Source organism: Lampetra fluviatilis, chromosome 4 (genome assembly GCF_964198595.1).
Source record: "Lampetra fluviatilis chromosome 4, kcLamFluv1.1, whole genome shotgun sequence".
Classification (NCBI taxonomy): Eukaryota; Metazoa; Chordata; class Hyperoartia; order Petromyzontiformes; family Petromyzontidae; genus Lampetra; species Lampetra fluviatilis.
This window is the reverse complement of record NC_136278.1, coordinates 6188645-6206268: the sequence shown is the minus strand read 5'-3', so window position 1 is coordinate 6206268 and position 17624 is coordinate 6188645. Positions and strand designations below refer to the sequence as shown.

Here is a 17624-nt window from a genome sequence, read left to right as displayed (position 1 = left end):
ATGTACGTTGAACTTGAATATTGACTTAAAGGCTTTCGTGACTGCAGGAATTCATATTTTTGGGGTCACGTAGATAGGTTCAAAGAAAATAACAAAAAACTACGACGTTTCAATCGCAACACAAGCGGTCGTCTTCAGGAAGAAGAAAAAACTACGACGTTTCGATCGCAAAGGGTCTTTTCTTGAAGACGACCGCTTGTGTTGCGATCGAAACGTCGTCGTTTTTTGTTATTTTCTTTGAACCTATCTACGTGGCTTTACCGAAAGACCCAAATAATATGTTGAACTTCTTTCACACCGTATGTAGCCAACCATGCTAATCGGAGGTATACATACTAACAACCACTCATGATATGTGTCCTCTGTTTATTGGCTTTCCTGTCACTTCATTAAAAGTGAATGACTTAGTTTACTGGTGGTGAGGATCGTGTGTTTACAGGCGTTAAACATGAAATGTAAAGCATTGTGCAGGATTTCAGTCTGACCCATCATACGTGTGAAACCAATCAACATCAGGGCCGTTACAATCGAGCACAGGCTCGATTGCGTTTATGCCAAATTAGTATTTAGTCCTTTCAGAAGATCATTATAATTTAGATCAGTCACTTACGATAATCTGTGCCAAATTATATATCTATAATAAAAAAGGGTTGAAGTACGAATACTTCTCAAATAGTAAATATACATGAGGAAATTACAATTGTAAGGCTGAAGCAGAAACTGAATGTAATCACATTAATACAAATATAATAGTTGTCTATCCATCATTTTAATTTATGTAATAATACAACAAATGAAGTACAATTACTAACAATTTGGAATCAATATAGCAAATATTGAATTCACACAAAATGAAATGTGTATTTCTATCTCGCATCATGGATATAATTAAAAATGCCTTTGTATTTTGACTCCCGCAATATTTGTGACATATTCCAACAAAGATGGGGAAATACCCCGGGCGGGAAATTTCTTGGTATAACTTTTACAGAAAATTTTCACGGATAAAAAAAAATAGTAATCCAGTTTTCTTTTTAGAAATCCCTGTCACTGAACACATTCTATAGATTGTGATACTTTAGCCCATGTAAGAAGATTAAAACAGACCGATTTTTTTTATTGTATGGCACAAGTGTTTCGGAAGTATGTTGTAAAATTGTAGTATAGTTCCATGAATGGTAAAGGTATTGATCTGCATTTTCTTGCACACACCACTGCTGATGGAATGTCCTCTAGAGGGAGCCCTAGAGAGCCCCTCGAGAGTGTATTTGGCCTACTCTTCCATGATGGATGAGGTGGGAGTACTCACCAGTTACTCCCACCACACGTGACCTGCCGATCAACTAACTGCGGAGTTCTAGATTTGAAGCTTTCGTGACTGCAAGGATTCATACTCTTTGTTTTTTTCGGTAAAGTCACGTAGGTATAAAAATAAAATAAATGAAAACAACTAAATTAAATCACGACGTTTCGGGCGCAACACAAGCGTCCGTCATCATGTGTTGCGCCCAAAACGTCATTTAATTTAATTTTCATATATTTTACAAAACATTTTACCTAGGTGACTTTACCGATAAAAAAACAGTATAACTGCGGAGTCCCTGTACCCGTTTTTCTTATACGGTACTGCTTGGTGGACAGAGGGCAGTGGGTAGGAGGGGGGCGAGCGTAAAAACAACTGCTGCGCCAGGGGGTTGCATTAATGGTGACATTCGTATAATTTTACGAATGTAACAATTGAGGGTTCGATTTAAGTATTGATAATTTCCCATCTTTTTAGCATCAAGTTTATTTTAGTCTCGTTTTTTTCCGTCTCATACAAGTTTAGTTCTTTCCACGGTCCCAACCTGGCAATGGCAAATCGCCTTCATAAAGTGTAAATGTGTCAATTATTCTGATCTCTATGTTTGTCAATTTATTTGCAATGTAATATTCAATATTAAATATGACTTTTACAAGTTTTCAGACAAACTACCATGACGTGTCACGCTCACGTGCTACGTATTTACATTTGTGTGCAAGCTCTCTTCCTCCCTACCGTCAGCATACTCAGCTGCCAGTCATTGTGCCATACACCTGCAAGTATTCACTTTCAGGGCCAAGCTAAGCCATTTCAAGGACACCCGTAAACATTTCATTGTGTTTTATTACATGTTCCGTACACCGATGATTGGAATGCCACCAATTCATAAAGCTGAAATAAATGTTTCCATATTTTGTGATCATTGTACTGTATATTCAGTCCTGTGTGAATAATTCACTAATGGATGAAGGCCTCTCCATGCTGTGTTGCTCATGGAAATTGTGTGAACATACTTGACTACTCATAATCAACGTTTTTGGGTTTAGATCGCGTTATTTATAAATGTGTCGTAACCCTCCAATACCCGACACGGCCAATCAGTAAAAAGTGTCACGTTGACAAAAGACAAATAGTTCACTGCTTTAGCCCACCGGTGTGTTGAAGCGTGAAACCACAACATTTACAATCTTTGAGCACGACGTTTCGCTGGTAATTGCATCCAGCATCATCGGGCAATTCGCCAGAATGGGGTTACGACACATTTATAAATAACGCGAAATAAACCCAAAAACGTTGATTATGAATAATATTGGTCGCGAAAGCCTACGTGTTAAACTGATACTTGACTACTGTGATCAGTGTGGGTTGGTGAAGTTGGTTGCCAATTGGGGGGGAGGGGGGAGGCTGAAGAACCGGTTTAGATATCACGCGTCACCAATGCGAGGCGCGATTGCGAATCAAACTCGGGATACAAGGTGGCCAGCTTCATTGTGCAGGGTGCGAAGCACTGCATTATGCTCCACTCCAGTGTTTACGCCGCACAGATCTCCTCCTCGCAACTCTCTTCCCTCGCCCACTCACTTTGGAAACCCTTATAAGCAGTTGCATTTGGAGGCTTTTGCCCCCTCTTTTCTCTCCGCCTGATGAAGACCGCTTGTGTCGCGATTGAAACGTCGTGGGTTTTTTTGCTTTTATTATTCTCAATTTTATTTTACTTTTATTTTATTTTCTATCTACGTGACTTTACCGGAAGAACCAAGAATATGAATTCCTGCAGTCACGAAAGTTTAAGTCAAAATGTAAAATCTCAAAGCCAGTAAATGTCATGGTGGGTGAATATCATTGTGACCTATATTAGTAAAGCGCTAATTACAGCAATGTTATTTATCACCTTTAAAATGGGTGTTGCGAATGGGACCCCTGCTGTGGTACCTGCCATGCCCCACAGGAGAGAGGTTAGTGAGAGCATTGTTTTACTGGCGTTATTAACATGTTCATTATATATCTATATATAAAACACTTTAATCAATTGGTGTTGCTAAGTAAACATTCCAAGCTAGCGTTTATAATTGATGGGACACTGGGGGTTCTTGTGTTGGCGTGATAGCAAAAAAGAGTAGAATGCTACTTTATGAGAGCAAGAGTTGATGCTCACTTTGTGCCGTGCAAGCACATGTAGAGTTCTCTGTAATAAGGTACAACATATCCAATGTGCACCTGCCCAATGGTCGACAATATTCATTACGTAAAATAGGAGCTGCATTTTCTCAATATAAGTCTACATTTTGTATACATTTTCAGTGAAGTTTCCACTTTATTAAGTGCAGAAATCATCTTATGGGATGTGTAATGTCTACAACACATGGTGCCCTTTCTTAATACCCTGCATTGTGACATTACAGTTAAATGCTCAGGTTTATGTCATTTGTTGAAAACGTTAAGTCGGCTATTATTAGTATGCTGTCATCTCAAACAATGTAAACTGGGGTTGCATTGTAGTATTAGCGTGACAATAAGGATACGCCATTTCATATTTGACATACTGCACAGCATCAAACCTTTAGAATTGTGTACGTATCACAATGTTGTGCATGGGTATTGCCATAAAGGGTGGTCCGTTTATAGATGCCCCACACACGTGTCTAATGGCAGTTTTCTAAACAGATGTTTGAATATTGGAAAAGTGATGGCTACATATTTTAGGGAGTTTTTAAAAAAATATTTCAATAGTGTAGAGGTTGGTGGAGTATCTATTAATGGATCATCCTGTAATCTGGAGAGAGGAAAAAAATCACCATGTAGCTGAGGGTAAAATGGTTATTTTATACATCCTGGTGTGTAATTTTATTCAGCTGCCAATTCTCCGTACAATTGGCACGCAAGTGGCCTGTGCTTTCACTGTACTCTAATAACAGAATTTTAAATACAAAATGTATTTAACTTTTGGCTAATGGCAGTTTGAGCAATTAATTTATTTTTTCTAAATAGATCGTCTAAGGTAAAGCTGTAAGGTACAACTTTAATGTTATAGTATGCTTATCTTATGGCCTCAGTTTCTCCAACTTGAGAATGATTCACTGCACGCACTCGAAATTTGAAACAAGTATAACCCGTAAAAACAAAGTTTTTCACTATAAATCCTTTATATGCGTGGCGGCTAGAGTCCTCTCGTCCTCTGGCTTGAGATGGCTGCCACCTATGGGTCAGATGATTGCATGGCAGCATTAAGCAATTGGTAATTAAATATAATATTTTTGTCCTAAAAAGTGTAAAAAATTTTAAAAAAAATTTCACGAACATTAATTGTCACGCACAACGAGTCTGTGTGCACAATGTCAGCTCGATTGGATCACGGGAAGTGGGTTAAAAAACGACCGAAAGATTTGCACGGTCCTAAGCAAGCAAGTGAACTTAATATAAAGGATTTAAAAAGGCCTTCTGAGGATGTTGCCATGTTCCATGAGCCTGCGATACAACAATCCATCTTGCGCCCACACGTGCGCTGGTTTAATCACCCATCTTTGTGGTTCGTTCTCTCTTCAGCTGATGTGTTCCGCTCATGCCCACTTTTCTTCAGTCAATACGATGTCTCTAACTTGTGTATGCTCTCTGATCTTCGTGTTGGTGTTTTTGTGCCCCAGTGTAATGACAAGCGTGTACCTTGCCACGCTTGTTTGCATACCTGTCAGATGTTGTTGTTAATGTATCTGATTCATTTGCCTTAGCAGGTAATATAGATTGTTTATAAACGTTCCCCTTCAGATGCATTGGTATGGTCCTTTTCATTCGTAAGTTCGTTTTTCTAAAGCGATCTAGCCTATTGTCGTCCACCTCTTTATTTCAAGATGATTTTGATCCTGGTCCATTATAAATAATTGCCAGCGGTTGCGCATGCTTTAATCTGTTTTCCAATTGTGCCCCTCCACCAGACATCTTTAATTTTGTCACGAAATTGTATGTGATTTCTAGTAATTTATTTTTAGCCCATATTTGCGGCCTTTTTTTTAAAAAAAAAGCCTTTCAACTTCAATATATTACCATTATGACTATCATAATAACCTCTGAGATGGTCAATATTTTTTTTTATCAATCTATGTTTATGCCTTAATAGTTCTAATTTGATTTTCAGAAAACACCTGCTATTGTTGTAACTTCATTTGGAGAAAGTGTGTCTGTTAGTATGACTCGCCTTTTCACATGTATTTTTCTGCTTATATCATGAAATAAACGGTAGTTATTCCGGTTCTTGTAAATGGGTAATAATAATAAATATATTTTTTATTTAGAATTTTCTTCGTAAAAGCTTGCGTGGCTACATCAATTTCCACTGATTCATGCCTTTCAATAGTTTACAGAAGGATAGACACATTGGTATTTAATACCCATTTGTATTTTCCCAGATTCAGATTTATAGTATAAAGATGTGGTGGATGGCAGACAACCCTTTCCTAAACCAAGCTTGCTCATGTGGTTTTAGGCCGATACAGTTTCCGTGTTTCTGTTTCCAGTGGTCTTCGTGAATGATTTATATACACGCGATAAGGGACTAACGCAGAATATGAATGTAATGAAAAACGAATCAATTTCCGAGTGAGGATAAAACGCATTCAGACATTATAGTCAATGATATAAATGCAAAGGTAGGTAGCAGGTGCATTGAGCTGAGGGTTATTCTTAAGTATGCTATTGCGGTGAGAAATGAGAGGTGAGTGTCAAGTTTGCATCCAGCAAGGATATGAGGATAATGATTTTTAAAAAGGCATCTAGGAGAGTGGTGTGGAGCCCAAATGGTGGAATTAGAAACGAGCTATTCTCAATCTTATCTTGCGAAACCCAGATTGTCAAACGTCCCTGTCCTCAACACATTAAAAACAGGAAGTGACCACAGACTGGTGCGATGTTTGTTACAATTCAACTTGGACAGAAGGCGCAGATAATGCCAGGGAAAAGCCAGATACAGTAGTTAACATAAAAAATATGGGTTGGGAGGTAACCAATTTTAGACGAACTGTAAACATTCAAATTCACGGAGAGAAATTATGATATGCGTGTCACCACTCAATAATGCAACTAAATCATATGATAGTGAATAATACATTGGAACGGGGGCGGGGGGGGCTATGTTTAACAGCAAATTGTCTGAAACTATAGAATACGTGTTGAGGAAGAAGAGATGCAGAAAGAGACTGAGAAACTAAACAAAATATTTAATACGCAGAACGCTGTGAGACGATAAAAAACAATACATTTAGAAAATAAATCGGAGAACCAACAAAAAATGGTTGTCCTAGCCAAGCAATGTGAGCATGAGAGCTGCAAAAAGATGCTTTTTTCTTCGCCAATCCCCAAATAGAAAAAATAAATACATGGAACCATAAACACGATGTTGCCACAGACCACAAAAACGCTTCATATTTTTCACGTTAAAACAAAACATTTTCATCTCATTACCGCGCGCGCGATGACCGGGAGTGTGGATGGCTTATACGCGCGTGTGTATGATATACAGTATAGACGCACACGTACAGAGTACAAGTGAATAATACCTATACGCATTCTCTGTCCGTGCCTGTTGTTGTTGGTGGTGGTGGTGGTGCTGCAGGCTGACTGTGAGGGTTGTTCGGAGCTCGAGACGCGAATCCGCGTCGCCCACCGCCGCCGCTGCTGCCACTGCCACTGCTGCCACCACTGCCGCTGCCACCGAGAGGGCTCAAACGCGCATGGCTCAGAGGGCTCAAGCGCTGAGCGTAGCAGCAGCAGCAGTTGCCCTGGCGATTGCGACACACCACCACGCGCTAGCGTGCGCACGGTCGTATATTTCGTGGTAAGTCACCTTTTTTTATTTTAAACGTGTGTGACCCATTTTCGCTTCTTATCCTCTCGTCTGCACGACGTTGCTCTTCTCTCGCGTTTTGGTCTTCTCATTCTGTGCGCTGTGTGTGTGTGTGCGTAAATGTGGTGGCTTTGCACGATCAATAACACCACCGGTGTTGCTGTATTCGTAACGAATTGGCACGTTCTGTTTACGTGAGAAACCTTACTAATTGTCCGTGGCGGGTTTAAAAATATATTTATATATTTACGCGATCTAACCCCCAAAAAAACCTGCATTACGGATAATGGTCGCGAAAGCCGACGTGTTAAACTGTGCGCGCGCCCCGCTTAAATAAAAGTCAAAGCAATTAATAAGACGATCATGCTAATGGGGCACTGGTTTGTCTTCCCGTCAATCGTTTCGATGGGGTTGCGGTGACCATACGTTTGCAAATGGTTAAAAGAGCCGTATTGCCCTGCTGGGATTTCACCAAGTTAAGGGTCACAGAGTCAATTTAAAATCAGCATGTAGAACAAATAATGCATTGTTATAAGAAGACGCTTTTGAACCCTGTCTCTCGGTTCATATAAAATTATCTCAAGTGTCAGGCCATGTGCTTTTATGTCACTATGCTTCTGTGACATACCCAGGTGTGAAATAATGTATGCTTAGATACAGGCGTTTTTGGTTTCATATTGAACATTTCCAGAACAATTCCCTTAAACATCAAATGTAATTTGTTCACCCGAGTACTTTCCTTAGGTACTAGACATTATGCATCAGAATGATAAAATCTTATGAGTTGAATGCCCGATGGCCTTGCTGTTTTGGAACACAATTGTCACATCTTTGATTTATTGTGTATCCAAGTGGGTTGAATTTCAATTTTTTTTCTCATGCTAATTCTGGCGGAATGCCTCCACTAGAGGGAGATCTATCGTACCCATGTTTCATATACAGTATACTTTATATATCAGTGAATGGTATTGGGAAATCAGAGCAAGAGAGGGAGCTCTATAAAGCCCTTCTAGAGGAGGGTATGTTGTCCTACTCTTCAACACTGGCCAGGTGTCTTTGAGGTTCCACGAGCACCCATGTTTTATATGATTAATCAGTGGTTGCATATAATGTAACCGATATAATTCACTATGTATTACAAGTTTTCAATTGAAACCTTAGTCCATTACTCTGAATCAATAGCCTTGCTCTATATATTTCAAACAAGCCTCTTCGTTGGTTGATATTTTGTAGTACTGCATTACATTCAGATTCTGATTAAAGCCGTTTAATGCAATATTTTGATTAAAATCAGTGCAATCTTGATACGTTTACCAAGAGTTTTATGTATAAAATCAGTACCTCATACTGCACTCAATGCACCTGTTGTTTTCCAGATTGAAGAGGCCTGCAGAATCCAGGACCATACTGCCTTTCCTCCCCACCCATTTCATTTTTCTGCACGTTGCGCTATTGTGGAGCACACAAATCGTCCGAGTATGTAAGTGCTTGACTGCTTGCTAGGTGCATTGTGTGCGCTTCTACGTGACCTAGATTGATGCTGAAACGTGGATAAGCAAAATGCACACACTTTACTGTGCAATTGGCTTTAACACTTGGGGGCATAACAATGTACCAGAACTTATGCACGAGCAGTTATTGATGCCGACTAGGACAAATGATAGGCCGAGAGTGGCTTGTGTTTAATTCATGTTCACAAACTAGATTTTCTCGAGTCGTGGTTTCCAACTTGTGGTATGTGGACCACTGGTAGTCCGCAAGGCTGTGGGAAGTGGTTCACAGAACTGATGGAGATTTTTTTTTGTTCCACATGGTCTGCAATTTTATTTTATTGAGGATTGCGACTGGTTCACGAGTTTGGGAACCACTGTTGTACAGCATTGCTCCTAGTATTTAATGGCACGAGTCTTTTTAGCATGTCACCATTCAGATACATTTACCAAGAGTTTCTATGTTGATGTGATTTGTGGTGTTAGTTTTTACTTCTGCTATTTTGCACTATAAACAAGTTTGTAATTGTTTTGTTTCAAAGATACGTTTAAAGTAATGCATATAAAACGCAAACAATATTTACGTAAATTCCAGTACATTAGATGTTTTTTTAGGTTTTCCACTGCAGCAGTGATTCTTAACTAGGATGGCGTTTTCTTTTAGAACACATTAAAATTTGAAGGGATCTCAGAAAAGGTGTAATATACATTACTTGTCTGCTAATAGATGTCAGCTTTAGTGCTTTACAACGATGCTGTTATACAATAGAATTGCACTGCTGCAAGACAAACTGCTGAACATTTGCATTGCTCTTGTATACATTTCATGCCTTCTAGTTTTACAACTTTTAAATTAGTATTTCAAAATAAAATTAAAATGTACTGGAATGTTTGTTGAAAATTGTGAAATAAACATTCACGGGCATAACACACACATGTAACGTTTTCTTTACATGTTAAACACAATGTGAAAAATGCAAAATTGGTTACGCTTTCCATGCAGTCATGTGCACAAGTGTTGGTTTATTGTTAAAGCTCCTGCAACATACACTTAATACTTACATTTGCAATAAAAAATAAGCATTTATTTCAATTAGTTCACTGCAGCATGTTTCTCACTTTCCATAATATTTCAGCATATACAGTCAAAGGAATTTTAATCAAGCTTGTTGATTTTTTCAGACAATCTGACAAATAGTTTCTTTCTGTTACTGTGAACATACGCAGTTTTACCAATAGTCAAGTTTTACTCAGGTTTTCAGCACAAAAGCTACCACAGCTTTTTTTTCTCTCACCGTGGAAAGGTTTCACTGATATTTGGAAATGCGTAAAAAAACAGCGGTTTCCTGGAGCCGAGAAAATGGCCAATGGTATTTGCTGGTTTGAGTGCAGAGAATTGAAAAACCACTATTGTTACATCACTGTTGGAATTTAATTGTTGTACACGACAGTATCTTTTTCAAGACCTGGACTGAAACCAAGACCTGTATCTTGATTTTTGCCATCAGGGAAATGCTGCGTAGTGTCGACAATGGAATGGGTACTAAGTTAATGGTTATAAATCAGTGTAATTTATATAGGGTATATAAAATTACAACTCATGCAAAATTGTACAACAGAAAAGTGTGTATTGCTTTATCCAGTTGGATTTTTTAAATACACACCCATCAAACTGTTGTTCGTTTGAAAGATTATAATAACTAGCCAATGTTATTTTAAAAGTAACTAGCTAGTGGCATATCAATAGGCTGGCAAATAAATTCACCGCAAAATGTATGATCATTATAAATACAGCTGCACACAGGCCAACCTTAAAGAACACATTCTACTTGGCAAGCACTGCGAATGTTTGGAGCCATTTTTAGATGTTACTACCATTGCCAGATCTTAATTGAACATAACTTATCAGAATGATTCCCCACAACAAGAACGCCTCAGCCCTTAAACTCAGCAGCCAATCACAACTGCTGTTATAGATTTTATTTATTTCAGCTGGAAGGGCCCAATGAGCTGTTGGGCTCTATTTCCTCGGCATAAACATCGTGCAATGTGGGACCATATTGTTCAAAAATAGTAGTAATTGCTGGATGTGTTGTCAAATCGGAAGTTGTGTACGGTTCAAGGTTGACCTTTTCTTAAAATCTTCACTTCCCTTATCCCCAGAACAGATGTTTATGATGTGCCACTAGACTTATGCAGTTAAAATACAACAGCAGTTATCGCAATAAAAAATATTCGGAAAAAAATACTTGAATACAGATTTATTACTGAATGTAACAATTTTGTTTTAATATATATAGATTTTAGAAATGCAAATGTCGACTAAATTCCACAGATCACACTTAACATTTATACAGTATAGTACATAGCTTACCTTACGGTACACAAAAGCAACACAAAGCCACAGTTGCGTAGACACTCAAACATTAGTGACAGCAGGGGTTATTTACAGCTAATATAGCCACTGTGCTCCTTAGTAAAAAGTTCGGAAATTAAAAGATGTAATTTAACTTATCCCTTTGGTGAACTTTAAATAACCGTATTTAGATGACACAAGTTAATGTTTTCCATACATATTACTGATAAGGCCTGGTTAATTTACTTTCCCCATTCAGATTTGGTGAAGACACAGAAAATGTGGTACAACGATGACCAAAATACCACTTGTAAATCAGTACAATATATTCCTCTATTTAACCTGCTGCCTTGAAGCAGCGCCTACACAGCACGACAGACCTGGGGTCAATAACAATTGTAATTGTCTCATTTATAATTCAATTCAACCCATAATGCAAATTGTAAAACAATGTTACGGTGTTTGTAATAACAATTGCCCCCAGGTTTGGAGTGTAAAAAGAAAAGCAAATCATGCCTATGCGACGAAGCAATTATCACTTTAAAGCTTACTTTGAGTAACTGTATCCAAGTGTTGTAAACGGCGTACATTTGGCGCTTGGCTAATGCCATAAATAACCCCTGATGATGGTCGGTTGAACTCACAAGGCTTCAAAATCACAAGTCTGAATCGGCCGTTGTTGCTTGAGTCATCGTAGCACCTGCCACTAAAATTGTTACATGACGCTGCAGCAGGAATTTTGTTTCCGAGCCTAAAACGAAAACAACACGTTCATTAGAGTAAATGCAGCAGCAGCAGCAGGTCAAAGCAAAATATACTTCACGTCACCAATAACCTAACCTTTAAAAATAAGTAAAGATGTTAATATGTACAGAATGTGAAGACTGTGTTAATTTTATATGGTAGGATATGTAAACATTTATCTTATTGACAGCAAACAAATACGTCGAAACTGATGAAAATAAATGATGTACGAGTCTTTGTGAAGAGTCACCGTTTTGTAGAAGGTTTTGGACTGAAGGCTGAGGTGATCCGACTTGGAGACCAAATCATCGAGTTTTTCTCCTCGTTGAAGAAGCGACTCCATGGTATGGTGCTACAGAAACAGAGTAAATGTCTCCATCGTCAAAAACTACGGAGACGTAAGCAACTGCTCGTCATCAAAGCTCAATGTGGCACATTCACTTTGTAAACCTATAGCATTGAAAGACACAAACCACTCACCAATATGACTTTTGTTTCATCCAGCTCTGCCTGCACCTTGGTCATAGCGTCCGCTTCCTTTGGGTTCTGCCAAAAATAATTGTCTTCAACTTTCACTCTTCATATTGAGACACATTTTTTTACTTATGGGTGTCGGACAGGGCAAATACAAAAACTATTAATGGTACATATACACACGGAAATTTTAATACCTGGTATTTTGCAAGGTAGGCATCTAGTCCTTCAAAGGTGGTCGATGCCGGGGAGCCTCCGGGCCAGTCTGTACTTTTCACCTGCATAAAAAACTCCTCCAAAACCTTTAGAATAATCAGAGGAACAGGGTTAGCCTGTATGCATCTTAAATGTTCAGACGTATATAAGACAAGCTACATGAGCAAAGACAAGCGTTGAGATTAGTCGATACTTGGCGTCCCTGACAAAGATATTCTGACATTTACCATAAAATACTTAATCGAGTGCAAATAAAAACAGAAGGGGGGAATGCGGCCATGGTGTATTGGTTATACTGGTAGTAACCTCCTGGTTACACCAGCCCACAGGGGATTATTGTGTCCGTCGTGCAGGGAGGGGCTGGGTAGGAAGGGAGGGGCTGGGTGGGGAGGGGAGGGTGGGGCTGGGTGGGGAGGGTGGGGCTGGGTGGGGGGTGGGGCTGGGTGGGGGGTGGGAGGGGTGGGGCAGGGTGGGGAGGGGAGGGGCTGGTCACCCCGTGGTGCCCTTATAAAACTCAACGTTCAACCTACTCACGCCGGCTTGTGCCCGCCCTCACAGTCGGGCATATTTGCGGAATACACCACGCCGCCGTTGACCCTGACCATTGACCGAGCAACCCAACGTTCCTACCAGCTCCCTCCGCAGGAATGTGTTGCTAGGAGTGGCATGAGCAAGAATTTGCAGGACTGCACATTTACCTTTATGATTCAAAACAGTGGCTAATATTTTCAAGCGATATTGGCTGCATTGCTTGTTTGCTTGTGATAAGTTGCATTTCATTGCCATGATTTACGTGCTATGAAGAAGGGCTATTGCCAAAAACGTCACCTACTATATCCTGTTCTCTATTTAAGGCAGTGTTGTTGACAAATGTCTTGGATGTCAGTGGCTGATCCTGAGAGCGGCTCATGTGTACAATGTAAATGTGCCACACGTTCACTTGCCTTGCCGAGAAGAGAGAAGCAGACCCGTGATGGATATTCATGATCTGCCACAACCACTCCTGCCAGCCCATCCTCACGTACATGAACATGACAGAAGTAATCTGCAATCAGTTACAATGAGAGCAATTCATGCATGAATCCTGAAAATCTCAAAACAAGAACAATAAGCATAGCATGTTCTTCACAGTTCTGCCAGATAAGTGCCTGTTAAGACTAAAAGTGTATTTTTCGAGGAGGATTTGGTTCTAAAGTCAAATGTAAAAACATTTTATATTAAGTGCTAAAAACCTAACATACCACAATAATGTTTCTTACGTTAAAATGCAATAGTTTTATAAACCAATCATGCTTAGAAATTATTGTCACAAATATATTTAATGTTCTACCTTGTTCCTTTACAGAAGCACGACTGCATCGGTTTGTCCTCTCCACAATGATTTGACTCGTAAAAGCCAGAAATTCCTGTACACTGTACAGAAACAGGTGCATGTTTATACAAGAAAGATTTAAAAATGTGAAACACATTGGCTATTCTTTATTCAAGCACAACGTGTCCCCTAATTTTCAGTAACGGCCGTGAATCTGGCTATGCATGTGATCACATGGATGACTTGTGACTTGTGTGCACATTTCAGCGCCTATCAAATGTCATTCAGAAAATTACAACAGTAATCCTTCGCCAACGAATTAAGTGCAACGCCCTTCCAAAGACATTTTACGTGCCAACAAAGTTTGTAAAAAGGAAACATTTTAAATGTATACATTTACGTGTTAACATAAATGGTTCATTAATAGACAAAGACCCCCCATATCGCCTCAACAGACTGTAGGAGCAAGTGTTGTTAGTGGTCACCTTCACTTATTGACCACACATATTGTGACAAACATTGCATACCTGAAATACATACATAACCAACCATCATGCCCATGTCAATAACATTTCAAAAACTGTTACAGAATCACAATGTTATACCTAGACCGCTGGAAAAACCCAAATGATGAGACATCGTAGGCAGCTTTTAGGAGGTTTGCTTTGTTTTCTCCTTTGTAGAGGATGCTCAAGCAGTACAGCTTCATGCTTGTTTTTTCCACTTGAACTTGCCTATCTTCTCCAGCACTGCAAGTAAATATTCACGAAGAGCATTAACTTGATGATCGAATCGTTTTTTGGTATCATTTTCAGTATCAATGATAGCCCAAAGTGAAGATGAAAATATCACAACGTGCACTTCGTGTTTCGACTTCAGTCGAGTCGCTGTGCTACGATATTCAAGAAATGAGTTCGGTGGTTAATAATGAAAATGACACGTCAGGGAAATTCCCGTTTGGTCGGAAACAACTACACACCTTAGAGAATTGGAACCCATTTCCAAAGTTTGGAGCTTACCATATACATTTTCTTAGTAGGGTTTGTACCTCGGTTTACGTCGGGGATGCATTCGTGAAAGTTGTGACAAACATCGAAACGACGTAAACCAAAGAAATGTACAGGCTAGGTTGGAGGCGAAGGCTGAGGCGACGGATACGAGAAAGGACAGATGATACTGCTGTCAGCGAAGTTAGTGTGGGTTGAGGCGACACAAATCAGGTAGTGACCAATGTATTTGCAAAAGGACGTAAAATGGCCAGACGTAAATCGGGGTATTATTGTATAAACATATACCGTCACGTAAGTTGGAAGTGTTTAAATCTCAAGTGCACACACTAATATGAAGTATGAATGTTCTAATGGGCTGTAAACGCCATAATTCAATGATTTCACCAGAGGGTGCCTGTCACTTCTATCAGCTGAGCTTATATACAACCAATAACTAACCCTGTTGTGAGCACAAACGTTGCCACTGGGAACTCTTCATCAATTGGTAACGTATCATGTACTGACTGGAGGTATTGTGATGATTGTGCCAAGTCAACATTGATGTTGGATCATCTCACATACTGCCCTCCTGCTCTATGAACTGTGCTCGTACATTTTTCAACTGTGCTCATCATATACACTGTTTATAAAAAAAATTCCCACTTTCAGTTATATTTCCATTGCGTTATTTCATAATTAGACAAAAACATTCCGGCTAAACAATGAACGAATTGCCTTGAAATCATCACTTGAAGAATATATCACAGAATGACTTCAATAGGCATTTTTGTCGCATTAGAGGGCACACATTTTATATGCTGGGACATGTCAAACCGAAAATGTAAATTAGTCAGATTTAGTCTAGCTACGTGATACTAAAGCTATAATAAATCTAATTAACTGAAAACCCTAATTTAATATCCCCTGCTACTGATAGTAATGTTCATAGCAATAAAGGCAAACGTGTTTTTATACTAAAACCACCATGGTTTGAGTATAAATGTCTATCCACATTAACTGCCAATCCAAATTTAATATGATGGTTTTTGTGCAGTCATTAGCGATTGGAGAGTGCTTAAACTCGCTATACAGTACTTGAGAGCTGAGTTTAATTACACGTGTGGCTTAAACACGGATTCATATCCATGATCTCAGTACGGTCGTGGCAATGCAGTCAGTTGGTCTGACCTGGTACCACTTGTGATACTGCATGTGTTTTAAACGTACGTGAAATGTGTACGTTTCAATTGCAACATCAAATCCCGGCTCAACATTAATCTCAAGCCCTACCGGCACCTGTAACGTGAATACCACTTCTGTGGAAGGTCACCGTTAGTACTTATCCTGCGTTGTGGAATATCAGCCATTATTAGTCCAGGTCTGAGAATGAAACACCATAACACACTCACGGGGCGGAAACCACCGTGCCACCTTAAAAGCCGCTGTTATAAACTTGCATCATTATGCTCCACGTGTGCCGGGCTGTCAGAAATGTACAACACAGTATCTCGAAGCTTCGCTAATTAAAATAAAACCTTGAAAGTGATGATCAAGCGGTAGTTGCGTCACTACAGTGCTATTGTGTGGTGCCCTTTTTAAAATTAAAAAGCTTCAAAACCACCCGTGTAGAAACAACCACACACACACACCACCTAGCCTCTTGTGTCTTAGAGACTAGATGATTCGACAAAGGAACGTCTCAGCTTTAATTTCGAATTTCACTCAGGCGGCAGATATACGATAAACGACCCCCTAACCACGGTTATCCACCCAGTCACCCAACCAACCAGCCAGTTACCCACCCACTCGGTCACCCAGTTACCCACCCACCCGGTCACCCACCCGGTCACCCACCCAGTGACCCACCCAGTGACCCACCTAGTCACCCACCCGGTCACCCATCCGGTCACCCACCCGGTCACCCAACCAAACACCCAACCAACCACCCAGTCAACCCACCCGGTCACCCATCCACCCCAACCACTTCCGACACAGGAGAAAACCGACAACGTCGACAGCATCAGTATCCGCAGGCCCGAGACCATTGTTCGCAAGCGAGCGAGTGGGAGACGCGAGTAAAAAGAAGGCTTCGGGTGTTAATTACCATGAAGCGTGTAAAAAAAACAGCGGCGGCGGCGGCACCAGTCCACAGCCTTCTTCCAAGCACCACGTCGAACTGAACCCTGACCCGGAAGCCCCCCGTACGTCATCCGGCAAGCAGTGAAGTCATCATGACGCAATTTTGGCCTCGTCGCTCAGAAACGGTGGAGGGAAGTGACGTCACGACGACGTCCGGAGGCGGCTCACGTGACGCGCGTTGTCGTCTCCGCCCCCACCCGTGGTGACGTCACCGTCACTGAGTGGCGAATGGCGGGTATTGGTATTGGAGGGGGGGTTGGTTGGTGGTTGAGGGACACAGCTGGTGCCATAGCAGTCATCTCAGCCAACTCATGGCACCTGCTGGGTCTGGTCCCCGAGACCTCCTGTCAGCAGCGAGCCAACGTGGCCTCAAAGTGCACCTAGCCTGGCACAAGCGCCTCGGTGACGTCACCGACCGAGCGGCGAATGGCGTCTCTTGGTTGGTCGCCTACTTGCCGGAACTCTTCCCGTGGCCCTCTGAACGAGACTGACGTGGCAAACCAGCCGCCCTCGCGCATGCGCACAGCGATTAGGGAGGGGGGGGAAAGGGGGCGGGGCTTCTGGTGGAGCGTGAGGGGGTGGGCGGGGGCAGTTGGTGGCGCGTGGGCGCGCGCGCGAGCCGACAACTCCGCTTTCCGTTTCCTGTTTCGCGTCGCACCCTCATTGCTGAGGGAGAAACTTCTTCCGCCTACTCCGTGACGTCACGTGAATAGCTCCTCCTCCGCCCCTCCCCCTTCTACACCCACCCCGCCTACTTATTAGCATAGC

At 40.9% G+C, this 17624-nt stretch overlaps 2 protein-coding genes across 4 annotated transcripts in view; both read right to left on the bottom strand.

Moving 5' to 3' along the window:
* Positions 1-6994, bottom strand: part of C4H5orf24 (chromosome 4 C5orf24 homolog) — a 30200-nt gene extending 23206 nt beyond the window's left edge. The window contains exon 1 of one of the 3 annotated variants that reach the window (XM_078855458.1): positions 6850-6994. The gene's annotated coding sequence lies outside the window, so the exon portion shown is untranslated. Of the gene's footprint in view, positions 1-3194; positions 3216-6849 lie in introns of those variants that run through there. The other 2 variants (XM_078855460.1, XM_078855459.1) reach the window with 2 other exon arrangements.
* A 2638-nt stretch (positions 6995-9632) lies between these two features.
* On the bottom strand, positions 9633-17038 carry YKT6 (YKT6 vesicular SNARE protein). Its single transcript, XM_078855461.1, has 8 exons — positions 16822-17038; positions 14334-14477; positions 13747-13829; positions 13361-13461; positions 12398-12502; positions 12207-12272; positions 11977-12078; positions 9633-11733 (listed from the first exon to the last, which is right to left on the bottom strand). Exons 2-8 carry the CDS (start codon positions 14435-14437, stop codon positions 11698-11700), a joined length of 597 nt encoding a protein of 198 aa, XP_078711587.1. The 5' UTR covers positions 14438-14477; positions 16822-17038; the 3' UTR covers positions 9633-11697.
* Positions 17039-17624: the final 586 nt, after the last annotated feature.

Bases quoted from the DNA above. Each gene is read 5' to 3' on its own strand.
- YKT6 (XM_078855461.1), bottom strand. From the start codon at position 14,437: ATGAAGCTGTACTGCTTGAGCATCCTCTACAAAGGAGAAAACAAAGCA. The intron at 13,830-14,333 runs GTATAACATTGT...GTTTCTGTACAG, and splicing joins GGGTTTTTCCAGCGGTCTAG to TGTACAGGAATTTCTGGCTT. The intron at 11,734-11,976 runs GTGACTCTTCAC...TTTTCGTTTTAG, and splicing joins CCAAAACCTTCTACAAAACG to GCTCGGAAACAAAATTCCTG.